The following is a 20,017-nucleotide window of genomic DNA, read 5'->3' as shown; positions in this document are numbered from 1 at the left end:
TCGGAGGAGTTTGGCTCTGGTGGAAATGAACAATCAAACAAGCAAACAACCAAGCCATTGTTGTTCCTGGACTAACCCGTGGAATACTACCTACTACTTACCCCTGACCGTAACTATCTATAGTTCCTTGTTGACCGAGGTGGGAGCGGTGTCTTGGATTGTTTTTTTTGTCGACTTGAAGCTGTTCTGCGTTTCGTGCAGGTTACTATTGATGTCTTGTCTGTGAGACACATGGTGCAGTGTATACTACTTGTGTGTGCATGTCTCAATGCTCTGCAAGAACATCACGCTGGTTATTGATCGAGTTGCATTAACTACTTAGCAGTCAGTCAGTCAGTCCTTTGTGGTAAAGATCGGGCGCAAAAAATAACAAGAACAGTTGAAAATAGAACAGCAACAAAAAGCAAAGTGGACTGGACTGGACTTATTGTTGCCTGGTACCTGCATTGGCGAGATGACGGATCATTTCTTCGGTGGAACACGATCTGGGATCTTGAGCAGGGAATAATAATAATCTTACTGATAGTAGAATAGTCCAATTAGTTAGTTGGTGAGGGAGGAAGACACGGCGAGAACTCCGCGTTGGTCAGCCTGCCGCCATCCGATCCCCGAGGAGGTCAAGGCGTCCATCTCCAAATCTCTCTCTCCCTCATCTCCACATCTTCACCAGCCATGGTCGATGCTCACTGGTTGAGCATAGTCACACTGCAGCCATGCGCACCTCTTCCCTGTACCTACCTCTCTGACTGGTGGACTTCATGGTTCCTGGACGCAGGGGAATGAGGGGGAAACCCCGAGGTATCGACTTTCTCACATGATGCTATCACAAATGTCGGTCACACTGACGGGGCTCCAATTTATTCTGCTTGTCCACTCGCTGTACTGTAGGTTTTCCGAGTCCACCCCGATGCTGGCCGTTTGGCTTTACTTTCCTCCCCTTGCTGGGAACTGTCGTGGGACTTGCGATCGATATGGGTACAATCTGGCTTGGTTGGGATAACCGGTCTGGCGGTGACTGATCGACTCCCGGAGTTGACTTTCGATGGCCACGATACTATATATGATTTACCCTCCGAATGCAGCAATTCAGAGTTCTGCAGGAGACACCGTAGAACTCTTATTCGGTGGGAGGATCGATTGGCACCAACGCCATGTTGTCTCCTGCCGTTTTCAGACGGTCTCCTTTTCACATGGAGGATGTGTGTGTCTTCCAGCAAAGTTGTTTGTCAGTTGTTTCACTCTCTTTCCGGCCGCATCCACTTCATGTCTCCGCCGCCATAACTTCGGTCAAAAGCGATGTCACCTGTTTCCTCGGCTAATCTATCGTTATTGCTGGCGCGGAACTCATGATATTGTCACTCGGTCATATCCGCTTTCAGTAAGTAGTCATATGCAATCTCGTGCCGCTTGTAAAGACCATGGGGCCTGGTTTGACATTGTTTCGTTCATCTGCGCTCCTTAGGGCCCCAGTCCATGGGCTCACCTGGATTTTAGAACAAGTATATTGCTCGAGCTAGTGGCGTCTTGCTTTGACCCATTGATTCTCTTCTTGGCCGAGTTATTTGCTTTTGGCCCGAGGCTGTCCTGCAAGCCCAGCGTTGTGTGTATGGGAAATGGCTCCGCGAGACCACATACCTTAATCAAAGACTTCTTGGTAAGATTTGATCACACTCAGCCACGCCCCCCTCCCATACCGGCCCCCCTTTCTTCCATGAATAACCTCTTTGCTTTTCTCGGACATATGGATGCAGACCGCATGGGTCTTGTCCACTCGGAGACTGACAGGTCAGACGACGCTGGGGGGAAGTAATTTCTTATCGCGCAGTTCCGTGCCGTCTTCGAGAACTTGGGGATGTTTTGTTTTTGACTGGAATCTCCTGACGATCAGGGTTGTTGCATTTGATTCAAATATGCCCCCATTCCCTCATTTCTTCCCGGAATGCTGAGTCGATTGTCTACGCCCTGAGACTGTGCCTGACATTCCAGTCCCCATTCCTGGAGTTACCTATCTCATTCTGCGGAACCTTAAGTGTTTTGACATTGCCTTTCCTGTGGGGAATAACAAAAGAAGTACTGCTATAAAGGACTATGTTTGCCTGTTGATTGTCTTGCAGTCAAATTTCACAATGTATCAGTTCTTCATAAGTTTATTGGTTACGGTGCTGGCCGCTTCGGCCAGCGCTACCTCTAGTTTCTCGCCTGCCCGGCCGCCTGCGATACCGCTGGCAGTCAAGTCGCCGTACTTGAGCACTTGGCTGTCTGCAGGGAGTGATGGAGGTAATGGTGGGTATCTTGCGGGTGAATGGCCGATTTTCTGGTCGTAAGTACTCATACTGATGGTGTGTGATCTGGATGGAAATATAAGCTAATAATATTGCTGGAATAGTGGCCAGATCACTGGCTGGGCTGGTATGATTCGTGTTGATGGCAGTGCTTACACCTGGATGGGAATCCCTGGACCGGAAACTGTGACACAAACCTCCTATGAGTACACATCTACGAAGAGTATTTTCACCATGAACGTTGCCGACAAAGTGGAGATGAACATTACATTCCTTTCGCCGATTACACCAAACGATTACAAACGGCAGTCGCTCGTGTTCTCCTATGTCGATGTGCAGGTTGAGTCTCTCGATGGCACGGCCCACGATGTGCAGCTGTACGCAGATATTTCGGCGGGTGAGTACTTGCCTACTGACAGGAGTTACATTTGCGTAGCAACGGGTGGGCTGTGTCTAACTTAACTATATAGAATGGGTGTCGGGAGACCGAACCACGACCGCAACATGGGATTATGGTACCACCGATAATGGTGTCGCCTATCACAAAGTCAGCCGCCAAACCCAGCTTGCTTTCTCTGAGATCAGCAACCAGGGAGAATGGGGAGACTGGTACTGGGCCACAGACAACAGTGAAAGCCTGACCTACCAGTCTGGTGGAGCTGTTGATGTACGTGCAGCATTTGCTGCGAACGGAACGCTAGGCGACTCGCAGGACTCTGACTACCGTGCCATTTCTACCGACTGGCCTATTTTTGCATTTGCTCATGACCTTGGATCTGTGGACTCCGCAGCTTCAGTTCTATACTCTATCGGTCTTGCCCAGACCGACGCAATTCAGTACGAAGGAAGTAGCAGTGGTTCCACTATTCTACCTTCGCTGTGGACCAGTTATTTCAGCACGGGCCCAGAAGCTGTAAGTCCTACGAGATAAGGTTGCGAGGGCTATACTAATGCCGCTTCCAGCTGGACTTCTTCCATAATGACTATGCGACATCCTCTTCGCTCTCGTCGGATCTTGATACCCAGGTAGCCCAGGATTCCATTGCCGCAGCTGGGCAGGACTACCTGACGATCACTTCTCTCACGGTCCGTCAAGCTTTCGGTGCAACCCAACTGTGCGGAACCACGGACAACACCTACTTGTTCATGAAGGAAATCTCGTCGGATGGAAACGTGAACACGGTCGACGTCATTTTCCCGGCACACCCCATCTTCTTATACACGAACCCTGAGCTTCTCAATCTCTTGTTGAAGCCACTTTTCGAGATTCAGGAGTCTGGCAACTACCCCAACGCATACGCCATGCATGATGTAGGGAGCCACTATCCCAACGCTACTGGTCATCCAAAGGGCGATGATGAGGCAATGCCACTAGAAGAATGTGGCAACATGGTCATCATGGCCTTGGCATATGCGCAGAAGGCGAGCGACACCGATTACCTGTCTCAGCATTATACCTTGCTCAACCAGTGGACTGCGTACCTTGTGGAGGATGCAATTTACCCTGCCAACCAAATCTCGACGGATGACTTTGCAGGCAGCTTAGCGTACGTGCAGAACCCCGCTTTATGTGATATTAGATGCTAACAACAGGTATAGAAACCAGACCAACTTGGCCTTGAAGGGCATCATCGGTATCGAAGCCATGGCTGTCATTAGCAATGAGACTGATCACACTGATAATGGGGCCAACTACACTGCCATTGCTCACAACTACATCGACAGATGGCAGATCCTGGGCGTCGCGCACGATGCCAATCCTCCTCATGCTACACTTGCTTATGGCTCCAACAACACCCACGGTATGTTCCACCTCAATAATGCCAGAGTACGTATACTGACAGCTACTAGGTCTCCTATACAACCTCTATGCCGATCGGGAGCTGGGCCTGAACTTGGTTTCACAATCTATCTACGACATGCAGAGCACCTTCTACCCCACTGTCCAACTAGAGTACGGAGTACCGCTCGACACTAGACACAATTACACAAAGGGTAAGCTTGACACAGCCCTACCATGGTGTTCACTTATTAACCTGTTCTACTAGCCGACTGGGAAATGTTCACTGCGGCCATCGCATCAACCAGCACGCGGGACATGTTCACGCAGCTTCTCTCGAAATGGATTAACGACACGCCCACAAACTACGCAATGACTGATCTCTACGATGCAGTTGGCGGAGGGTAAGCAAGAACCAGAAAATTATATAACTTGAATCATCTGACATGTTACTAATAGATACCCATCCAACGTCTTCATCGACCGCCCCGTCGTGGGCGGTGCCTTTGCCCTGCTTCTACTCAACCAAGGCAATTAAACCACTTCTCTCGTTTCATTCCGACACATCCTTGCAACTGTGCATGATATCCCCCTGCTTGGTTCAGTGGAGCCGTTCCATTCTTATTCTTCAGCATTCGATGTGCAGGTCACTCGTTACATTTATATTGAGCTCTTTATTGTTACTATTGTTATATATTGCTTAAGCAGGGATATTGCCCCCTCCCCGCCTTCTTGTCACTTTCGTTCAAACTTCCTCTACTATGGGTATTACGGGGAGCGGGCAATTTACAGTGCATTGGGCGATCGCCGAGTACATAATTATCTTCCTAGGAAGCTGCAAATATTACTTGATTATCTTACCTACTTGACTCTTACTGTATTATTTCAGATCGGTAGACAAACACATAGTTAACTGCATTTGGCTATATAATGGAGCTATTCATGGAAACAGATCTGGATCTCATTCTACTCCAAGAAAGACATGAACTTTTGGCGCAAGACACCACATAATCCATAACCGTCATTCATCCATACCCATACCAATACTCATACCAAGTCTTAAGTCTCCTAGAGTGCGAGTAACTAAACTCACAGCACATCATGAGCAAGCTCATCATCATCATCATCATCATCATCCGCAACAGCAGCATCCACAACAGACGAATCATCCCATCCATCGAAAGAGCGAATAAGATCTATAACACAAACACAAGTCAGTCTTACCCACCCACTCATCACAAATATACCAATAGGAAGAACAAGGGATATACATACCATAATACAACATCATCGCCTCCAGATGAATATCGATATCGATCCTCTCATCCACAGTATGGATATTCACCGCCTTACCCGCCCTCGACGGACTCCACCTATAAATATTCCTCGACAAGGGCCAGTAGAATCTCGTATCGGTATTCCCGGTCATGATGTCTCCGCTGACGACGACCTTCCTGCCCTCGAGACTCGGGACAGACTCGAACACGGAGCGAGTGACGCCCGAGAACCGGGCCCAGACGGCGTCGGTGTCGGTGTCTGTTGGACTGACTGGGGCGGGGCTGAGGGCGCCGCTGAGGGTAGTGAGGGTGAGGTGGTTGTTGAGGGCAGGGTCGACGGTATCGCTTTCGGGGAAGGCCGTGAGGGAGAGGTTATATTTCTTCACGATGGGGGAGATGATATCCACAGCGCGGTTCTTGATATCATCTGGGGTTTGGTGCAGCGCGATACGGTAGTTGACGAGGGCGCTGATTTTCTCGGGGAGAGCGTTGGATTTGACGCCGCCGTTGATGATGTCTGCTGCTTGGGAGGTTTGGAGGATGAAGCGGAACTTGTCGCCGCGGGAGGAGGCTAGTTTCTCTGCGAGAGAGACGTAGTCGCTTGATTGGAGGGCGGAGGCGAGCCAGGACTCGACTTGCGAGGGGGAGTGGCGGACTTGGCATTCGAGCATTTTGCGAGTTGGGTGGTGGGTGTCGAGGACGGGGACGAAGAGGTCCTGGCGTTCGAGTTCGTAGATGATTTCGGAGATGATGCCGATTCCTGTGTGTGGAGGGGGCACGGAGCTGTGGCCGCCTGGGACGGCGAGGGTAAGGACTACGTCGATGCTGCCCTTTTCGCCGACGCCCGGGAGGGCGTAGACGACGCCGTTGGAGGTGTCGTCGAGGACTTCGAGGCCCATGCCGCCTTCGTCGAGGATGAAGGCGAAGCTGTCGGGGCCGTATTTCTTCTCGAGGAATTTGGCGATGGATCCGGCGCCGAGGAAGCCGTGGGATTCTTCGTCGAAGCCGAAGGCGAGGACGACGGTGCGGGTTGGGTTCCAGTTCTGGGAGAGTAGGTCTTCGACGACGGACATCAGTCCGATCAGGACGTTCTTGCAGTCGCTGGCACCGCGGCCCCAGAGCCATTCGCCGTCGAAGTGGCCATCGAAGGGGGGATAGGTCCAGTCGGCGGGGTCGTTGATGGGCACGACGTCCTGGTGCGCGGTGAAGAGCAGGGGCTTGAGCGAGTCGTCTGTGCCATTGAGGGTGAAGACGAGACCGAATCGGTTGATGTGGTCTACGCGGGCGTAGGAGTGGCTGGGTTGTGTTAGATGGAGTTGTGAGGATGGGGACTGGAGACGTACGTGAGTGGGAAGAGGGTCTTTAGGAGGTTCTGGAAGTCGAGGAATGGGGCGAACTTCTCGTCGTAGGGGTCCTTCATGTAGTCGTCGATCGCGGTCGGGACCTGGACGGCCCTGGAGAGACGATTGACTTGACGCGACTTGAAGGAGGCATCTTCTACGAACTTGAGAGCTGGGAAGAGTCCGTCGTCAGGGACCTCGACCTTGGGTGCTAGCGGACAGAAGCCGTCGGTGTGCTCTCCGAAAGTAAGAGAATCGAGGATTTGCTGCGGGGAAGGGATGCTGAGGGCTGCAATTGAAGGGGCAAGCAGCCCTGCGACAAGGGGAAGCAATTGGAACTTGGACATCTTCAATTCCATTCCTGGGGCACTTTCTGCAGAAGATAGGAACCCTGGGGGAATCGGAGGATAATAATGAGGAGAAGGGCAAGGCCGAGGCTACGTCAAAGCATGGGGTTATCTTATCGCAGAGTTGCGCAATCATTGCCGTGATAGCCTTTCCCCTCTCCGTATCGCTCGGGTTGATAAGTTTGCCGGTCGGAAAGCGGACGGAACCGCTCAGCTGGGGAAAGAATTGCCATAGCAGGAAGGTCGAGGCAGGCGAGATGAAAGTGCGGTAAGTAAGCTTGAGGATATTGATAGCATGCAGTAACGGGTTCTGTGATGCATTGAATTTGGGTATATAGCGGAGAGCTGAATGAAGGCATTGGAACTGAGTTGCAATGGCAGTGACATTAAGTCCACTCATTGATAGACCAGCAAGACCTCAACAATGGATTATTTCCCACCATAATGTCATCAATGAGCCCTCAGCATAGCATCGGCCGAACCCGTCCAGCAGCGATCTCTCCTGCGTAAAGGTGACAAATCAAGGGATGCAATGTTAGTCATTAGTCTCACAAGGATTGCCAATAGCAACACCCCTTTCGTTCACTTGTTGCATAGTATCGTCGGTCGGCAACATTGGCAGTCAACATTGCCTGGCGGATTTCACCAGTCCGGGACTTCCCCCTGCCATTGTAGGGGATTGTATCAATTGTCAAACATGAAAATGGTCGACACAGCAGCCTTGGCCATGAGGCTGTCTGCAACAAGTTCTGCAGACGTCAGTGCATCTCAGTGGCGCGATCAAGCTTGTGGATGATCGGCGCTTAACATGGCCGGTGATTTATGCGGGAGATTCGAACACTGACAGAAGCAAATTAGCGGAGTGGCTGACGCTAAAGCACAGCGAGTGCAACTAAGTAAGAACTATAAGAATGTCGAGGGAGACGAGGAAGAGTGAGGCCCAAAAGGGGGAGAATTGGGAGTATCAGGTGCCAGTCTCGTGATCGACACCAAACGAGGCGAAAAAGTACAATGCAGCTTCAACATGGCTCCCCTTTTACTCCATTTCTCCATTCTGCCTGCCAACTCTGCCTTCCGACTTTGGTTCCATGGGTCAGGAACAAAACAAACAACAAGCGAGCATCCACCACTGAAGATGCTAAGAATACTACTACTATCAAGGTAGCCCCAGTCCGACCAAGACACAGCCTCACCTAACAAATAAAATTTGTCGCAGACCATGAACGTCATCCTCCTCTCCACAGGGGCTCCCCAGCCTGACGACATCCACAGGACCAAAAGAGTCTGACAATCGATAGTCGGCCGCGTGGTGGTCTCAGAAAGCAATAGTGCGACGATCGTTACATCACCGGAACAAACAACATCCCTCGCTCGGGTACCTGGCGAACGGTGTATCCGCATTGCGGAGGCTTGTAGCCACTCAAATGGGTCCTCCCAAGACCAACACCGTCAACTCGACAGGAACAATGATGAAACATCGCCCCCAAGACAGCAAGGGATCGGCCATAACGCGCGGGACGTGGAGCCGAGCGAACCATTTTGGAATCCGGAGAATCAGATGGGCGTTCGTTCACGCGATCTTCAGATCGGCATTCTACTGCGTTTCACACGCCGATTTTTGTGTCAACTTCGGGTGTTCCAAAATCCCAAGGGGTTGGGTCGGGTGCCAACCCCATCCTGAACGATGGGATAATCGGATGGATCATATTTAGGTTATGCCTGCCTGTGAGTTTTGCTGATATCAGTTGTTTCAGTTCGTTCTTTTATTACTTTCTCTCGTTTTCCTGCCGGTATATAACTGCTACTACATACATACAAAATCCACTCTCGTTCATTGAAGAAAAAAAACGAAAAAGGAAACAGCCTTATAACTTCCATTCTTTTCCCTTGTTCATCAAAATGCCTAAAGCCAGTGCCACCAAGATCATCTCCCTTTCAATCCTCTCCTTCCTCACTACTGCTTCTGCCTACACCACCGCAGGCTGCTATAGCAGTGCCGGCCAGCTAACCTCAGCGGGCACATATCAATTCCAATCCGAGGGCTACTGCCAGCAAATCTGCACGAAGCAAAACAAGCCCGTATTTGCCCTCCACAATGGCGACGAATGCTACTGCGGCGACTCCCTGCCTCCTTCAACAGCGAAGGTCTCTTCCACCCAATGCCAGACCCCTTGCTCGGGATTCCCATCTGAAACTTGTACGTATACCTCCATTACGCCCTCATCTATCGCCTTTACAATCATAAACTAATACATACTGCACTATAGGCGGCGGCGCCAATGCATGGCTAATCAACAACTCCACCACTGTCTCGGAGTCCACCACCGACGACAAACTTGTCACGGGACTGAAACGTGAATCCACCGACAACGTCGAGAACGGCATCGTGATTGCCCCAGAGTCTGATGACTCCGACTCGTCCTCGGGATCCTCCAACTCCTCCCCTGATACCATGAAAGTCAACCCTACCATGGTGGAGACCGGTATCCCCATCGCCAGCTCCGCTGCAGACGGAGGCGCAGCCAAGTCTACTGTCCCGAGCGTGATCCTTACCGCACCGTCCATGACGGGCGTCACTGTCCCTGCTACTGGTGCTGCTGCGGCCTCGTCGATGGTTGTTGCTGCCTCGTCTGCTTCCGCGTCTGCGACTGCTACTGCGTCCGGAGCGGCGAGCAGTGGCTCGGCTGCCGCGAGCCCATCAACTAGCGCGGGTGCTGCTGCTGCAATTGCTGGTGCTCCTGCTAGTGGGATGATCGGAGGTGTGTTTATGGCGGCAGTTGTTGCGCTCGGACTGTAGATGTCTCAATCTACATTCGACGTTCTATCTTTTGGAGTATAGATATAGTTACGTCGGTCCAAGAGGGGATGATCATCTTGTATATGTAGCTACGGATGTACGGTATAGGTGCGGGGCTAGGCATTGATTGATCTAAGGTACATACCTATAATAGGCTGGGATTAATCGCGGGTTCGATGCGACATGTACTTTTTGGTTTCTGCTGAGCAGTAAGCTAATTTCTTAGTGATAGTCACTTTCGTTGTTTAAGATATCCCTATTTCTGTTACAATTTAGCTATACTATATTTCACTATTTCTTTCGAAACTCAATCCACAAATAACGCCATCGGCCCTAAACAATACCACAACTCATCTCCATCGGAGTTAATTAATTACCCCATAAGATAAGAACTAAGCAGCAATAGTCCGCAGGATCACTGAGGCTAAGCAACTCACTACTGCCTATACAGACTAGATAAAATTTAACGTACCAACCATCTACCTACTGGGTAGATAGATATCGAATACGAGAGCACCGACACCATACATGAGTAAAGTCGGTGAGTGAGAATCCCCGGCCCCCAATCCACAGCCCATTTATTCGTCAACCCCTCCCCCTTAACACCACCGATACAAAGATAATAGGTATCTGTCTGACCAGCCCTGCAATCCGCCGCCACTTTTTACCTGCAAGGCTCTGCAGAAAAAAAAAAAAAAAAAAAAAGGAAAATACTGGAAGGCCTGAACGCAGTCAATAACCAGTCATCTTGTAGGAATTCCATGTATTCTGCACTTGTAGGCAGGTATTATTAGCTGCCTGCCTGCCTGTCTTGCCATAAGTGAGATTTACTTATGTTTAGTTGGATTCGCAATGCGGCGCGCGCCCGTTCGTTTTCCTTAATTTTTACTCTTTCGCTCTCTCTTGGGCAGAAGTGTCCTAGGGACATGAGTAACTTCGTGATTCTTTCTTTCTTTCTCTTTTTAGATTGATTGATGAGTTTCTGGGGTCGATTTTCTTTTGATTTAATATATAGAACGCGGTTCTTATCCCGGGCACCGCCTCCTTTCGCCTTTCAGTATGATTGTCAGAGGGATCAGGGCGACTGCGCTACTCTGCCTCCTCCTCGCAACATGCACCCCGACAAGCAGCGCAACAGCGACATGCTACTTCCCTGACGGTACCATCGCAAGCAATAACGTTCCCTGTTCATCGGACACGTATTCCGCATGTTGTGGAAAGTCCGACGTCTGTCTATCGAATAATCTCTGCATGGATACGGGGGAACAGCCGTATGTTCTGTCCCGCGGGGCGTGTACGGATCCGAATTGGGAGTCGGACAATTGTCCCTCTGTTTGTCGTACGTACATACATGATACTTCCGGTGTTTTTGAGTAATGGTATTGGTGAATGGTGATGGGGGAATAACGCTAATCTTTGGTTCTTCTGTACTGTATAGAAAGTATCAACAAAGGCGGCGGTTGCTCGATAATAAATCTTCTGTATGAGAATGGCGTCTCAACATATTGTTGCGGTACTCCGATAAGCAACGGCAGTGAGGTGATTTGTCCGCATGGGAACTCGTTTGAGGTTGCTACCGGGAAGATGCTGTATGGGTATGCGGCGCTTGCGAACTCTACAGCGGATGCGTCGTCGGGGAATAGTACGTGTACTTCGTCAAATTCGTCGGCCTCGATGGCATCTTCTTCAGCCTCCTCGTCTTCCTCCTCGTCTTCCGCGGGGCGGGATACAGCCATTGGTGTGGGAGTTGGGGTCCCTCTGGGCGTCATTGCGGGTGCTTCGCTTGTATGGGCGTTTTGGGAAAGGAAGGAGAGAAAACGGATGCAAAGATCCGGTGGTAGTGTTGGTGGCAACCTGGCAGTGGAGCAAGGGTACCCTGCACCCATGGTGAAGACGCAGCGACCGCCAGTTGAGTTGGAAGTCAATGGGGCGAGGCATGAGCTGGTATCGTGATGCTGTGAGTTGATTGATAGTTCGATGCCATGGTTTCACGAATGTAGGAGATACACATTGAAATTTGATAACCTGAATAATAGCATCAGCAAGTGCTATATAATAATTCATTATGAGAAAGCATTGTGTTGAGTGTCCGAAGGGTTGGCATCAGCGCTCTGAACGTTCAATTCATTGAACGAAATGCCACTCGTGCCTTGACTCAAGAAAGCAAGCGCATCTTGATCCAGGTCGCTTTCCAGAGATACGTAATCCTGAAGTTGCATGTTCATCTTGGCAAGGCCAGGGAACCCCAGAAGTGACCCTGTGACCGGTCCGTCGAGGAAAAAGCCTGGATCGTATATCTCACAAGGGTCCTCCGACAGCGATAAGGTCTGATCAATTGCCATGAGCGGAAAAGGCTCTGAGTCAGGAGCAAGAGATGGATCTGCAATCTGTCCAACGCTGAGCCTTGGATCCATTAGAGGGTCATTGGCGGAAGACAAGTTACTCGATGGTGTCTGCGCGTTCTGACTGGAAAGCAGCGCTGTTTGGGGAATGGAGGATGATCCAAGCTGTTGGAACGCTTGCTTCGCACGCTTCATTCTCTTTTTCACCGGCAGTAAAGCTGCTCCAAGCCGAGATATTACGTCTCCTTTACAGGCTTGGTGCAGCTGATCAGCAAGGTGGGCTAGCTGATTCTGTCGCAAGCCAATCATATTGCGCTCCTCGATCGAGCCATGCTCATGTTTCGCATATATGTACGAAAAGCCCCTGCTGCAAGTGTCCAAAGCATACAGCATTATACTCGATTCATCAACGCTTCGAAACTCTTGCGCAGGCATCAGATTTGACACTCTGGAAGGCCTTTGTTGAATAATGGTAAGAAGCGCGGAAGCCGACTGGCAAAATGGATCGATGACAGACGGCGAGATCGCCGGCCGCTTTTGATCATTCTTGTCTCCAGAGAAGAGCATATGAATAGCAATACTATGATATGCACTTAGAAGAAAAGACCGTGACGATGCGACGGTGACCTCGTTCTTCACCAGCTCGATGGCATTGAGAAGGATCCTATGCATCCTCGACGCCAGAACAGATCGATCAAAGCAAGGCTGGAAAAGCTGATGTAACTCGTGTAGATGCTGTTTCTGCCATGGCACAGATTGCTTATCTTTGTTCTCTGTGGGTGCATTGAGATACAGGGTGTAGATATGGGCCACTGTACTGGTGATGTGACTGAGTGGCCACAAGCACTGGGTAGCCTGGATTTGTGCCTGTAGTGTGGAAATGTTTCCCGATGCGCGATCTAGGCGGAGAATAGCTGAAGCTGCCTCATCCAGGCACGGGAAGTCGGGCGTCGTTTCCGGAGTGAGCAACGAGAATGGCTGATTGCTTTGCATGAACCCCCATGTTGTGGTGGCCAGGCAGATCCAGTAAACATTCTGTGCCAATTCTTGCTCGACGGCACCTACATCCACACCGTTGAGCTTTCTGCTACACTTTCTGTGATCACCCGCCTGCCAAAAGGTGTACAAAGTGGCAATTATGCGACAGGCGTAGCCTGTGAAGCATGTGGCACGTCGGGCATGGCCGAGGCACAGCTCCCTCCACCCCACCAGAAACAGTGCCTGGGCTGTAGAAAGAACAGAAGGGTGTCCAAGCACTATTGTGCGCTGCTTCAGCTGCAATATAGCAAAGTTGGATAGTGTCTGAGGATCGATTGGGGCACATTTATGCAACCCGCTCATGATGGGCTGTATATCATATGCATCAGCCAGTATGACGGCTAGAAGAGCCTTATCTACTGTATCATCCTGGATTGCTGTAGTTAGAAGAGTTTTAGACACTAGAGGTGACAATGGATGAGCCGAAAACCACACATCAACCAATTGAAGAATCAGATGCTTCCCCAGCACTATCAACGGATCGACAGCAAACTGGAGAGAATCAAACATCGTACGCGTAGTGTCCGCTGCTAGAGTTGATACATAAAAGTTTTGATTCGGAGCCTCCAACTGCTGAACTCCTAGGTAACTAAAGCGGAGCGGCAGGATGCCCACCATCTCCGACGCCATAAGGGACAGCAACCCATCATAGCTCAAAGGAAGCTGTATTGAATGAATTGGTGTTTTCCGAGGAGACTTCTCCAACTGCCGTTGATAGGTAGCGATTGCGGTTTGGAAGATATTGGAGCCGGAGTCAGTTTTCGTGATAAAGTAGGCATTGAATCTCCGCTCCAGTTCATCGCCTACTTGAATACTCAGGTCGGAGCTGGTTGCAGATTCCTCGTAACTTTGCGCTATTGAGTAAGGCGTCAAGGAACTCTCTGCGCTCGCTCCTGGCTGCGACGAAGCATCTCTACCATTGTTATCATGTAGTTGCGACGCCAACGGAGGTTGTGATGTTGTTCCCCTCTGCGCGGGCCGGCCCTTTCGAGCTTCCGGACTGTATTCGCAGCTGAGGTTGCGCTTTCGACAGGCACTGCAAATAGATTTACCGGAACATCGAATCTTTCGGGTACGACAGAAGACACAGCTGCGTCGCAGACCCATAATGAGCTACGGATGCACTGGGAGGGAAATATGTTATCTACAAGAGGTCAACATAGCGGGTGGATGTCAGCAAATGAAGCACAGCCTCGTCATGTGAAACAGCCCGAACCCACTGCCCAAATTAGCACTAGTTCTGGTATCATGCCCTACTAAAGGCATGTATGACTTTCAACATAAACTTTTCTACACTACATCGAACTGCAGAAGGCAAACAATTATTCCTCCTGTCTTAGAGATCGGATCTGCTTCCCGTACTAAATTATATTAGCCGACATGCAATATGATCGCTCAGCACGATCTGCAAAACCCGATCTAGAAGCCTCCTTGCATGTAGAAGTGTCCGAATAAGCCACTGGACCAGACTAGCATCTAATAATATGCAACGATCTGGTTGATCAACACCAGAATTCATTACGGTGAGGATCGATGGCAATATACTAGTTGCCTTATTCTATGATTTCTTTGCTACTATATAAATGGGTTCATAATTCCAGCTCTTGATCATTATTCTCTACACTCTACACTCAGATAACTTTCCATTCCAACATATAACCACCAAAGGCCAACCAATCAATATCTCTGACCACCATGAAGTTCTCTGTTCTTTTCACAGCCCTCTTTGCAGCCCTCGTCACGGCTGAACATGTGAAAGGTGGTGGCAAAGTGTCTGCACATGGAAAGCGCCTGGTAAGTAACTAAGTTGTGTACATCATTGCCTTCATTCACAAAGAAGGGATACTAACCTCTCATCTAACTTAGGATCTTGAAACGTGCCACACCACTGATGCCCGCGATTGCTGTTCCGCTTGCTGGGGTGCTGCCCAGTACCACCATATTGACATCCCGGAGTGCTGCGGCAAGTGTGGCTGCTAAGGGATCACTCGAGAAAATTTGCTTGGGGGCTGGCAACCATGTATTTTATAAAATACGCTGTCTTGTGCTCCGAGATTTATCAGTGATCTATCTAACCTACCTGTTTCATCATGTCTTGGCTTAGGTTTTCCCTACTGGTGAAGGTTTCCCTATGCTGTTATGCGAATGCAAAGGCTTGATCAATATTGAATCCATGACTTTTTCTTTTGGTAACTAAGCATATAGTCGTAAATTTGGGCCTGATAATAATTTTTCTCCGAGAAATGAAGTGGTGTCTACTTTTTAATATTCTAGACCACAGAGACAAGTATGGTAGGGAAGTAGTGGCCCCCTGAACGGCTTAGCCTGTAGCCGCGCATCTGATATGCGAAGCTCGCTGTTCAAGATGCTTCCAACGAGGCAATGAGAGGTTTAAAAGACAATTAATAAAAATTCATCAAGTACAGTCTGGACCCCCGAAATTAGCCATTAATAGTCATAATAAACATTATTGGGAGTCGCTGCATTATTCAATCGTTCGTAAACCAGACTCCAGTAATACGCCTCCGAAAACATATCCCGGTATCCCCAAAGGTATCATAAATCATGTCGTCACACAAAGCATTATCAAAAACCCCTGGTCTGGGCCCACAGACAGTGTCCACTTTATTCCCTACGATCTGGGTCAATACCTTGATCCCGGAGCTTCTTCTTGTCCACCCCCTTCATCGTCACGTCTACAAAATTCTTGGGGATCGGTAGGGACTCCCTAAGTTGATCAGTGAATTTTCTACATCAAAGAGGCAATGACGACTTACCGAAGGAATTTGATCCTCAAATTCCTCGCACGATCCTTTATCTGCACCTGATTTCGGTTTTCGAATCGGGCTTCTCCCTCCCTTTCAGGCTGTATCGTGTTCTCATCTTCGATCTTCGTCCACGAAACACCGTGCTCTTCGATCAAACGTATCAACCGGCGATCTTCGGCATCTGTCCAGCCTCTGGTTCTCCGCTTAGATATCGGTGGTGGCATCGCCTGGCGGTTCTCTGCCTGCGGCGAAGGGGCCTGCGTACGAACTGGGGAACCAGCAGCTTCCTGCGACCTGGACCGATGTCGAACCTGGGCCTCGTCCCCGGCTCCTTCATGGCCATTGTCTACCCTTGCGCGCTTGCTTTGTCGCGCCTGCGCGGGCTTTTCCGCACGCCGGCGTTCCGTAGCCACCTCACGGTCATCGGTATCATATTCCTCTTCGCTTTCAGAGACAGTCTCGGTTTCACGTCTGCGTTTGGGGGGCCGTCCACGAGGTCTCCGTTCCACACTTCTCGGTCCCGACGTCTGGCTGACCGGAGAAACGCGCACTGCGTTTTCTTGGCGGTCGATAAACGCAGGTCGTGAGCTGTTAGAAGCTTCTGGAGTGGCCCGCGACCGAGAATTCGCCATATTCCAGACATCCCTGCTTGAGGGGAGCGAAAGGTGGTTTTCCATTCTAGGAGGTGCCAATGTAGATGCAGGCTCCCTGCGGGGTCTTGGGACGGACCGATTCATCGGAGGACTATGGGACCTCTCCGGATGGTTCTCGGTATGCTGACTTATATCGAGTGGTTCGTCGCATACGAAAAGTTCGGTGTCTTCGGCCGTTGTGTGTTCATCGTTCAGCCGGGTCTCTTCATGTGTCTCATCGCCATCATTCAGCTGCGTATCCTCATAAGCCTCAGTGTCATCGTTAACCTGCGTTTCATCATTGACGAGCGTGCGAGAAGCGTCAAAGGTAGTCTGGACCTCATTGGGCGGTGCTGGGTCCGTTGACCTCTGCCGAGGTGGGATCGCAGACACAGTCTGTCGCCTGTCGGCTGCAGACTGATCTGCCACTTCAGAAGCATTGGGTATGACTGAGTCAGATTGTCGGCGAGAGGTTGACGCATCAATTGAATGACGAAGCTCTTGCCTTCGTTGACCCATCCGGGAGATAGCGTCTCGGTTATTGAAGGGGCTTTCCTCAATTAGCCCATGGACAAAAGGTGAATGCTGAGGATACTCACTATTTGCGAAACTTCTTCTGAGGCCTGGTCTCAGAGGGCTCCTCTGTTGCAGCAGGAGGCACAACATCGCGGGCGACTGAAGCGACTCTGGGTGCGCTTCTCTCTGGTTCAATGATCTCTGGGACTGTGTGAAACGGGTTCTGGGCAGACATGGGTGTTGCAATTTTCTGTGCATTTGTAGAAGCGGTGGCAGGAGGCCTTGCTTGCGACGAAGGCTGCGAGACCTGTGGCGTACCTGAAGTAGTAGCAGACCTCCGTGCTGTATTCTCAGCCGTCGCTAGACGATTGGAAAAGCGCCCACTGGGCGTGGACAACGCCGGAGTGCCGCTGATACTTTGACGTGACTTTGCAATGGTGTAAAAGCTCTCATGCATGTCCATGGAGCTCATTTGGCCTTTCAAGTCATTGTTCACCTCGTCACACCTCTTGCGAATCCATCGGGCGGCCTGCATGACGAACTTCTGCCAGCGGTAGTCACCCTTGAGTGCTCCGATAGTACCGTCAACTTCCAGAACGACACGCATATCGTCATAACGGCTTTCAACGTCACTCCGATACTTCGATGGAAGTTCTCGTCTGGCGTCAGTGAACCTCTCCAGATTGAAGCCGCGAAACCGACGCTCGGCATCGCTTGGTGCGTCCTTGGGCGCGTCCAAGAAGAAGCCAGTTGTTAGTATCTCAATTGGGTCAAAGTCATCATCATTCTGATGTGCTTCAAGCTGCATTATCAAGTACTGTGTGCGAATCTCTAGAGCCAGCTGCCAAGTCTCCTTCTCCAGATAGCTTTCATCGACAGACTTCTGGGCACCCCTTTCCACCAGATTAGCCATGAAAGGCGACGGAAACTCATCATGGATGGTGGAAATTGCCTGCTCTGGAGAGGACTCAGTACCAGGTGTAGCCAGGAGCATTCGCAACGCAAAACGAGCACAATTGGCTTTGTAGAGCACAGGCTTCGAGTAGTCTTCAAGCCCACTGACTTCCACAATGTACTCCACATCAAGATAAGTCAGAGGGCTCTTTTGACCAAAGTACTTCGCTTCATGGTTCAAGTTAGTCACAGACCGCTGCAGCCGTCTGCTCTGAGTGCCAGCAGGATCCCTCAGCTGCTTCGCCCTGCTCATGATGCTGACGGGATCTGCCGACCCAGGAACGAGGAAATCAAGTACATTGGCAGCTGCACGCTCCAAGTCCGGAAGTGCCTCAACCATGATATCCACATCCAGATCATGGTCCGGTTCTGAGGGCAGAATAGTAGTACCGGAGATGTTGTGTTCATCTTCCGGAGTCTCAGGAATGACCTGGTTCCCATACTGGGGGCCAGTCTTCTGAGCCGACCTTTGCGGTGATTCTTCAACCACAACATCTAAGCCTGCACCAAGAACAATGAGAGGCGCCCCAAAGAACCACTAACAGTACTAAGAAAGAGACTCACCCTTCCCGCTCACTGGTCCCTTACTTTGGGTGCCCCACCTTCTCCGACCAGCACCTGCCGACGGCTCGCCATCATCACCACCACTACCACGAGGAGCCTGTTGAGTTCGAAGTTCCTCTAACTCTCGACTCTGACTTCTGGTGACACGTCTCCGCATAGGACTCCCCGTCCAGACCCCTTGGCCTTTAGACAAACCAGTCGAGGATTGTACGACCTCTCGTGACTGAACCAGCCGCGCCATTCTGCCACCACAACAAACGCGTCCGAGAAGAATGGAAGGCGGTCAGCCGTCCGAGCACGTGAAAGCGCGGAGCTTTATACTCCAGACGGTCTGCTATCGATGCTAGAAGCCTCAAATTGATGCAAATTGGTGATTACAACTGTGGTTTTGATGCCGCGGTGATGTTGTCGATGGCTGGGACAGCGTAGAGTACGGAAAAGGACACTGGTGGTGTGTTGGGGTACTAGCGGTGAAACCCTTGGGGTAAGTTGCTTACTAATTGCTTAATAAGATGGTGCACTAGGCCCAGGTAGGAAGGCAGTATTAAGAAGCCTTAAACCCTACATAAACCCTAACCAAAACCCTAGAAACCCTACAGTTTACCCATGTATTATCGGACCATGAATTAGAGGACCATTTCGACTACCACCACTATTAATGAATTCTTACTATCGAAAAATGATTGTTTAAAGGTCATGAACCTGTGGATATCGGACCTCAGTCCATGTTACCGATATGTACGCACGTACGTCCGCTTTCAACTACCATTAGGGTTTAAGAATAGAACATCATACACATCGATAATAGCTTAATTTTTAAGGCCATTGGATCGAACCTATCACTGATGTTTATTCTACAAAGGTGCTAGGCCGGTTATTGAGTATGGATCTTCAACTTCTCATAAATATGCCGCTGGCTGTGGCGCGTACTGAATGAGCGATGCAATGAAAGACAGTAAGTAGGACGTGTGAATGTAGTTATTACTGGAACATGTGCCAATGCGCTCCTTGGACTCAAGGGTCTATTGCAGACTGCTAGACATATTTGGTAGAATGAAAGGAATGAAGCTGTGGTGCAGAGGATAGTTAAAATGGTTTTTGATGGGCAGTCGTGTTGTATGGTTTTGCTCAGGCTCTGGGTGTATTCTTTCTCTTTTTGACGCATAGTACCAATCTTGGCCTGAAAGACTGGACAAGTATATGCTTGGATTGAGTATAACTGATTACATAGATTGTTGGAGTTGATTGCGCTCACTGTGCAGTACATGCTAGTTACCCTACTGAGGTTAGTCCGAGGAACGAAAGTACAAAATCAGCCTGTTAGTCGCGGAAATACACTACAGAATGCGCATCACTGTGAATGATAAATCTAATTATACT

The 20,017-nt window shown here is 50.1% G+C and overlaps 9 protein-coding genes across 9 annotated transcripts; 5 read left to right on the top strand and 4 right to left on the bottom strand.

Moving 5' to 3' along the window:
* Positions 1 to 913: 913 nt before the first annotated feature.
* Positions 914 to 1,968, top strand: BO79DRAFT_33898 (uncharacterized protein). The gene is made up of 2 exons (XM_025689095.1): positions 914 to 1,378; positions 1,463 to 1,968. Exons 1-2 carry the CDS (start codon positions 1,043 to 1,045, stop codon positions 1,808 to 1,810), a joined length of 684 nt encoding a protein of 227 aa, XP_025537836.1. The 5' UTR covers positions 914 to 1,042; the 3' UTR covers positions 1,811 to 1,968.
* Positions 1,844 to 4,712, top strand: gta1 (glutaminase GtaA). The gene is made up of 8 exons (XM_025689096.1): positions 1,844 to 2,320; positions 2,387 to 2,679; positions 2,753 to 3,195; positions 3,246 to 3,829; positions 3,882 to 4,084; positions 4,134 to 4,277; positions 4,331 to 4,466; positions 4,522 to 4,712. The coding sequence occupies exons 1-8, from the start codon at positions 2,127 to 2,129 to the stop codon at positions 4,598 to 4,600; spliced, it is 2,076 nt and encodes a 691-aa protein (XP_025537835.1). The 5' UTR covers positions 1,844 to 2,126; the 3' UTR covers positions 4,601 to 4,712.
* A 274-nt stretch (positions 4,713 to 4,986) lies between these two features.
* Positions 4,987 to 7,066, bottom strand: cps1 (Gly-Xaa carboxypeptidase). Its single transcript, XM_025682721.1, has 3 exons — positions 6,683 to 7,066; positions 5,338 to 6,635; positions 4,987 to 5,258 (listed from the first exon to the last, which is right to left on the bottom strand). The coding sequence occupies exons 1-3, from the start codon at positions 7,024 to 7,026 to the stop codon at positions 5,152 to 5,154; spliced, it is 1,749 nt and encodes a 582-aa protein (XP_025537834.1). The 5' UTR covers positions 7,027 to 7,066; the 3' UTR covers positions 4,987 to 5,151.
* Positions 7,067 to 7,486: 420 nt separating this feature from the next.
* Positions 7,487 to 7,934, top strand: BO79DRAFT_33890 (uncharacterized protein). The gene has a single exon (XM_025689094.1). It carries the CDS (start codon positions 7,559 to 7,561, stop codon positions 7,820 to 7,822), a length of 264 nt encoding a protein of 87 aa, XP_025537833.1. The 5' UTR covers positions 7,487 to 7,558; the 3' UTR covers positions 7,823 to 7,934.
* Positions 7,935 to 8,925: 991 nt separating this feature from the next.
* BO79DRAFT_176547 (WSC domain-containing protein) lies at positions 8,926 to 9,837 on the top strand (the record flags this gene model as incomplete). The annotated part of the gene is made up of 2 exons (XM_025679861.1): positions 8,926 to 9,223; positions 9,294 to 9,837. The coding sequence occupies 2 exons, from the start codon at positions 8,926 to 8,928 to the stop codon at positions 9,821 to 9,823; spliced, it is 828 nt and encodes a 275-aa protein (XP_025537832.1). The 3' UTR covers positions 9,824 to 9,837.
* Positions 9,838 to 11,013: 1,176 nt separating this feature from the next.
* Positions 11,014 to 11,797, bottom strand: BO79DRAFT_33878 (uncharacterized protein). Its single transcript, XM_025689092.1, has one exon. The coding sequence runs from the start codon at positions 11,707 to 11,709 to the stop codon at positions 11,233 to 11,235; it is 477 nt and encodes a 158-aa protein (XP_025537831.1). The 5' UTR covers positions 11,710 to 11,797; the 3' UTR covers positions 11,014 to 11,232.
* An 89-nt stretch (positions 11,798 to 11,886) lies between these two features.
* BO79DRAFT_246595 (uncharacterized protein) lies at positions 11,887 to 14,310 on the bottom strand (the record flags this gene model as incomplete). Its single annotated transcript, XM_025685583.1, has 1 exon — positions 11,887 to 14,310. The coding sequence occupies one exon, from the start codon at positions 14,308 to 14,310 to the stop codon at positions 11,887 to 11,889; it is 2,424 nt and encodes an 807-aa protein (XP_025537830.1).
* A 588-nt stretch (positions 14,311 to 14,898) lies between these two features.
* On the top strand, positions 14,899 to 15,183 carry BO79DRAFT_256936 (uncharacterized protein; the record flags this gene model as incomplete). Its single annotated transcript, XM_025686231.1, has 2 exons — positions 14,899 to 14,997; positions 15,070 to 15,183. The coding sequence occupies 2 exons, from the start codon at positions 14,899 to 14,901 to the stop codon at positions 15,181 to 15,183; spliced, it is 213 nt and encodes a 70-aa protein (XP_025537829.1).
* A 645-nt stretch (positions 15,184 to 15,828) lies between these two features.
* Positions 15,829 to 19,028, bottom strand: BO79DRAFT_288810 (Myb-like DNA-binding protein; the record flags this gene model as incomplete). The annotated part of the gene is made up of 4 exons (XM_025688725.1): positions 18,638 to 19,028; positions 17,203 to 18,574; positions 15,981 to 17,153; positions 15,829 to 15,931 (listed from the first exon to the last, which is right to left on the bottom strand). The coding sequence occupies exons 1-4, from the start codon at positions 18,876 to 18,878 to the stop codon at positions 15,829 to 15,831; spliced, it is 2,889 nt and encodes a 962-aa protein (XP_025537828.1). The 5' UTR covers positions 18,879 to 19,028.
* Positions 19,029 to 20,017: the final 989 nt, after the last annotated feature.

The sequence above is a fragment of the Aspergillus costaricaensis genome (genome assembly GCF_003184835.1).
Source record: "Aspergillus costaricaensis CBS 115574 unplaced genomic scaffold BO79scaffold_23, whole genome shotgun sequence".
NCBI lineage: Eukaryota > Fungi > Ascomycota > Eurotiomycetes > Eurotiales > Aspergillaceae > Aspergillus > Aspergillus costaricensis.
This window is presented reverse-complemented; position numbering and strand designations above follow the sequence as displayed.

Excerpts from the sequence above, each read along its gene's own strand:
- cps1 (XM_025682721.1), bottom strand. The coding sequence starts at position 7,026 with ATGTCCAAGTTCCAATTGCTTCCCCTTGTCGCAGGGCTGCTTGCCCCT. Across the intron at positions 6,636-6,682 it reads AAGACCCTCTTCCCACTCAC|CCACTCCTACGCCCGCGTAG; the intron begins GTACGTCTCCAG and ends AACACAACCCAG. Across the intron at positions 5,259-5,337 it reads GGCGATGATGTTGTATTATG|ATCTTATTCGCTCTTTCGAT; the intron begins GTATGTATATCC and ends TTTGTGTTATAG.
- gta1 (XM_025689096.1), top strand. The coding sequence starts at position 2,127 with ATGTATCAGTTCTTCATAAGTTTATTGGTTACGGTGCTGGCCGCTTCG. Across the intron at positions 3,830-3,881 it reads GACTTTGCAGGCAGCTTAGC|AAACCAGACCAACTTGGCCT; the intron begins GTACGTGCAGAA and ends CAACAGGTATAG. Across the intron at positions 4,278-4,330 it reads TAGACACAATTACACAAAGG|CCGACTGGGAAATGTTCACT; the intron begins GTAAGCTTGACA and ends CTGTTCTACTAG.
- BO79DRAFT_33878 (XM_025689092.1), bottom strand. The coding sequence starts at position 11,709 with ATGGGTGCAGGGTACCCTTGCTCCACTGCCAGGTTGCCACCAACACTA.
- BO79DRAFT_33898 (XM_025689095.1), top strand. The coding sequence starts at position 1,043 with ATGGCCACGATACTATATATGATTTACCCTCCGAATGCAGCAATTCAG. Across the intron at positions 1,379-1,462 it reads CTCGGTCATATCCGCTTTCA|GGCCCCAGTCCATGGGCTCA; the intron begins GTAAGTAGTCAT and ends TGCGCTCCTTAG.
- BO79DRAFT_33890 (XM_025689094.1), top strand. The coding sequence starts at position 7,559 with ATGTTAGTCATTAGTCTCACAAGGATTGCCAATAGCAACACCCCTTTC.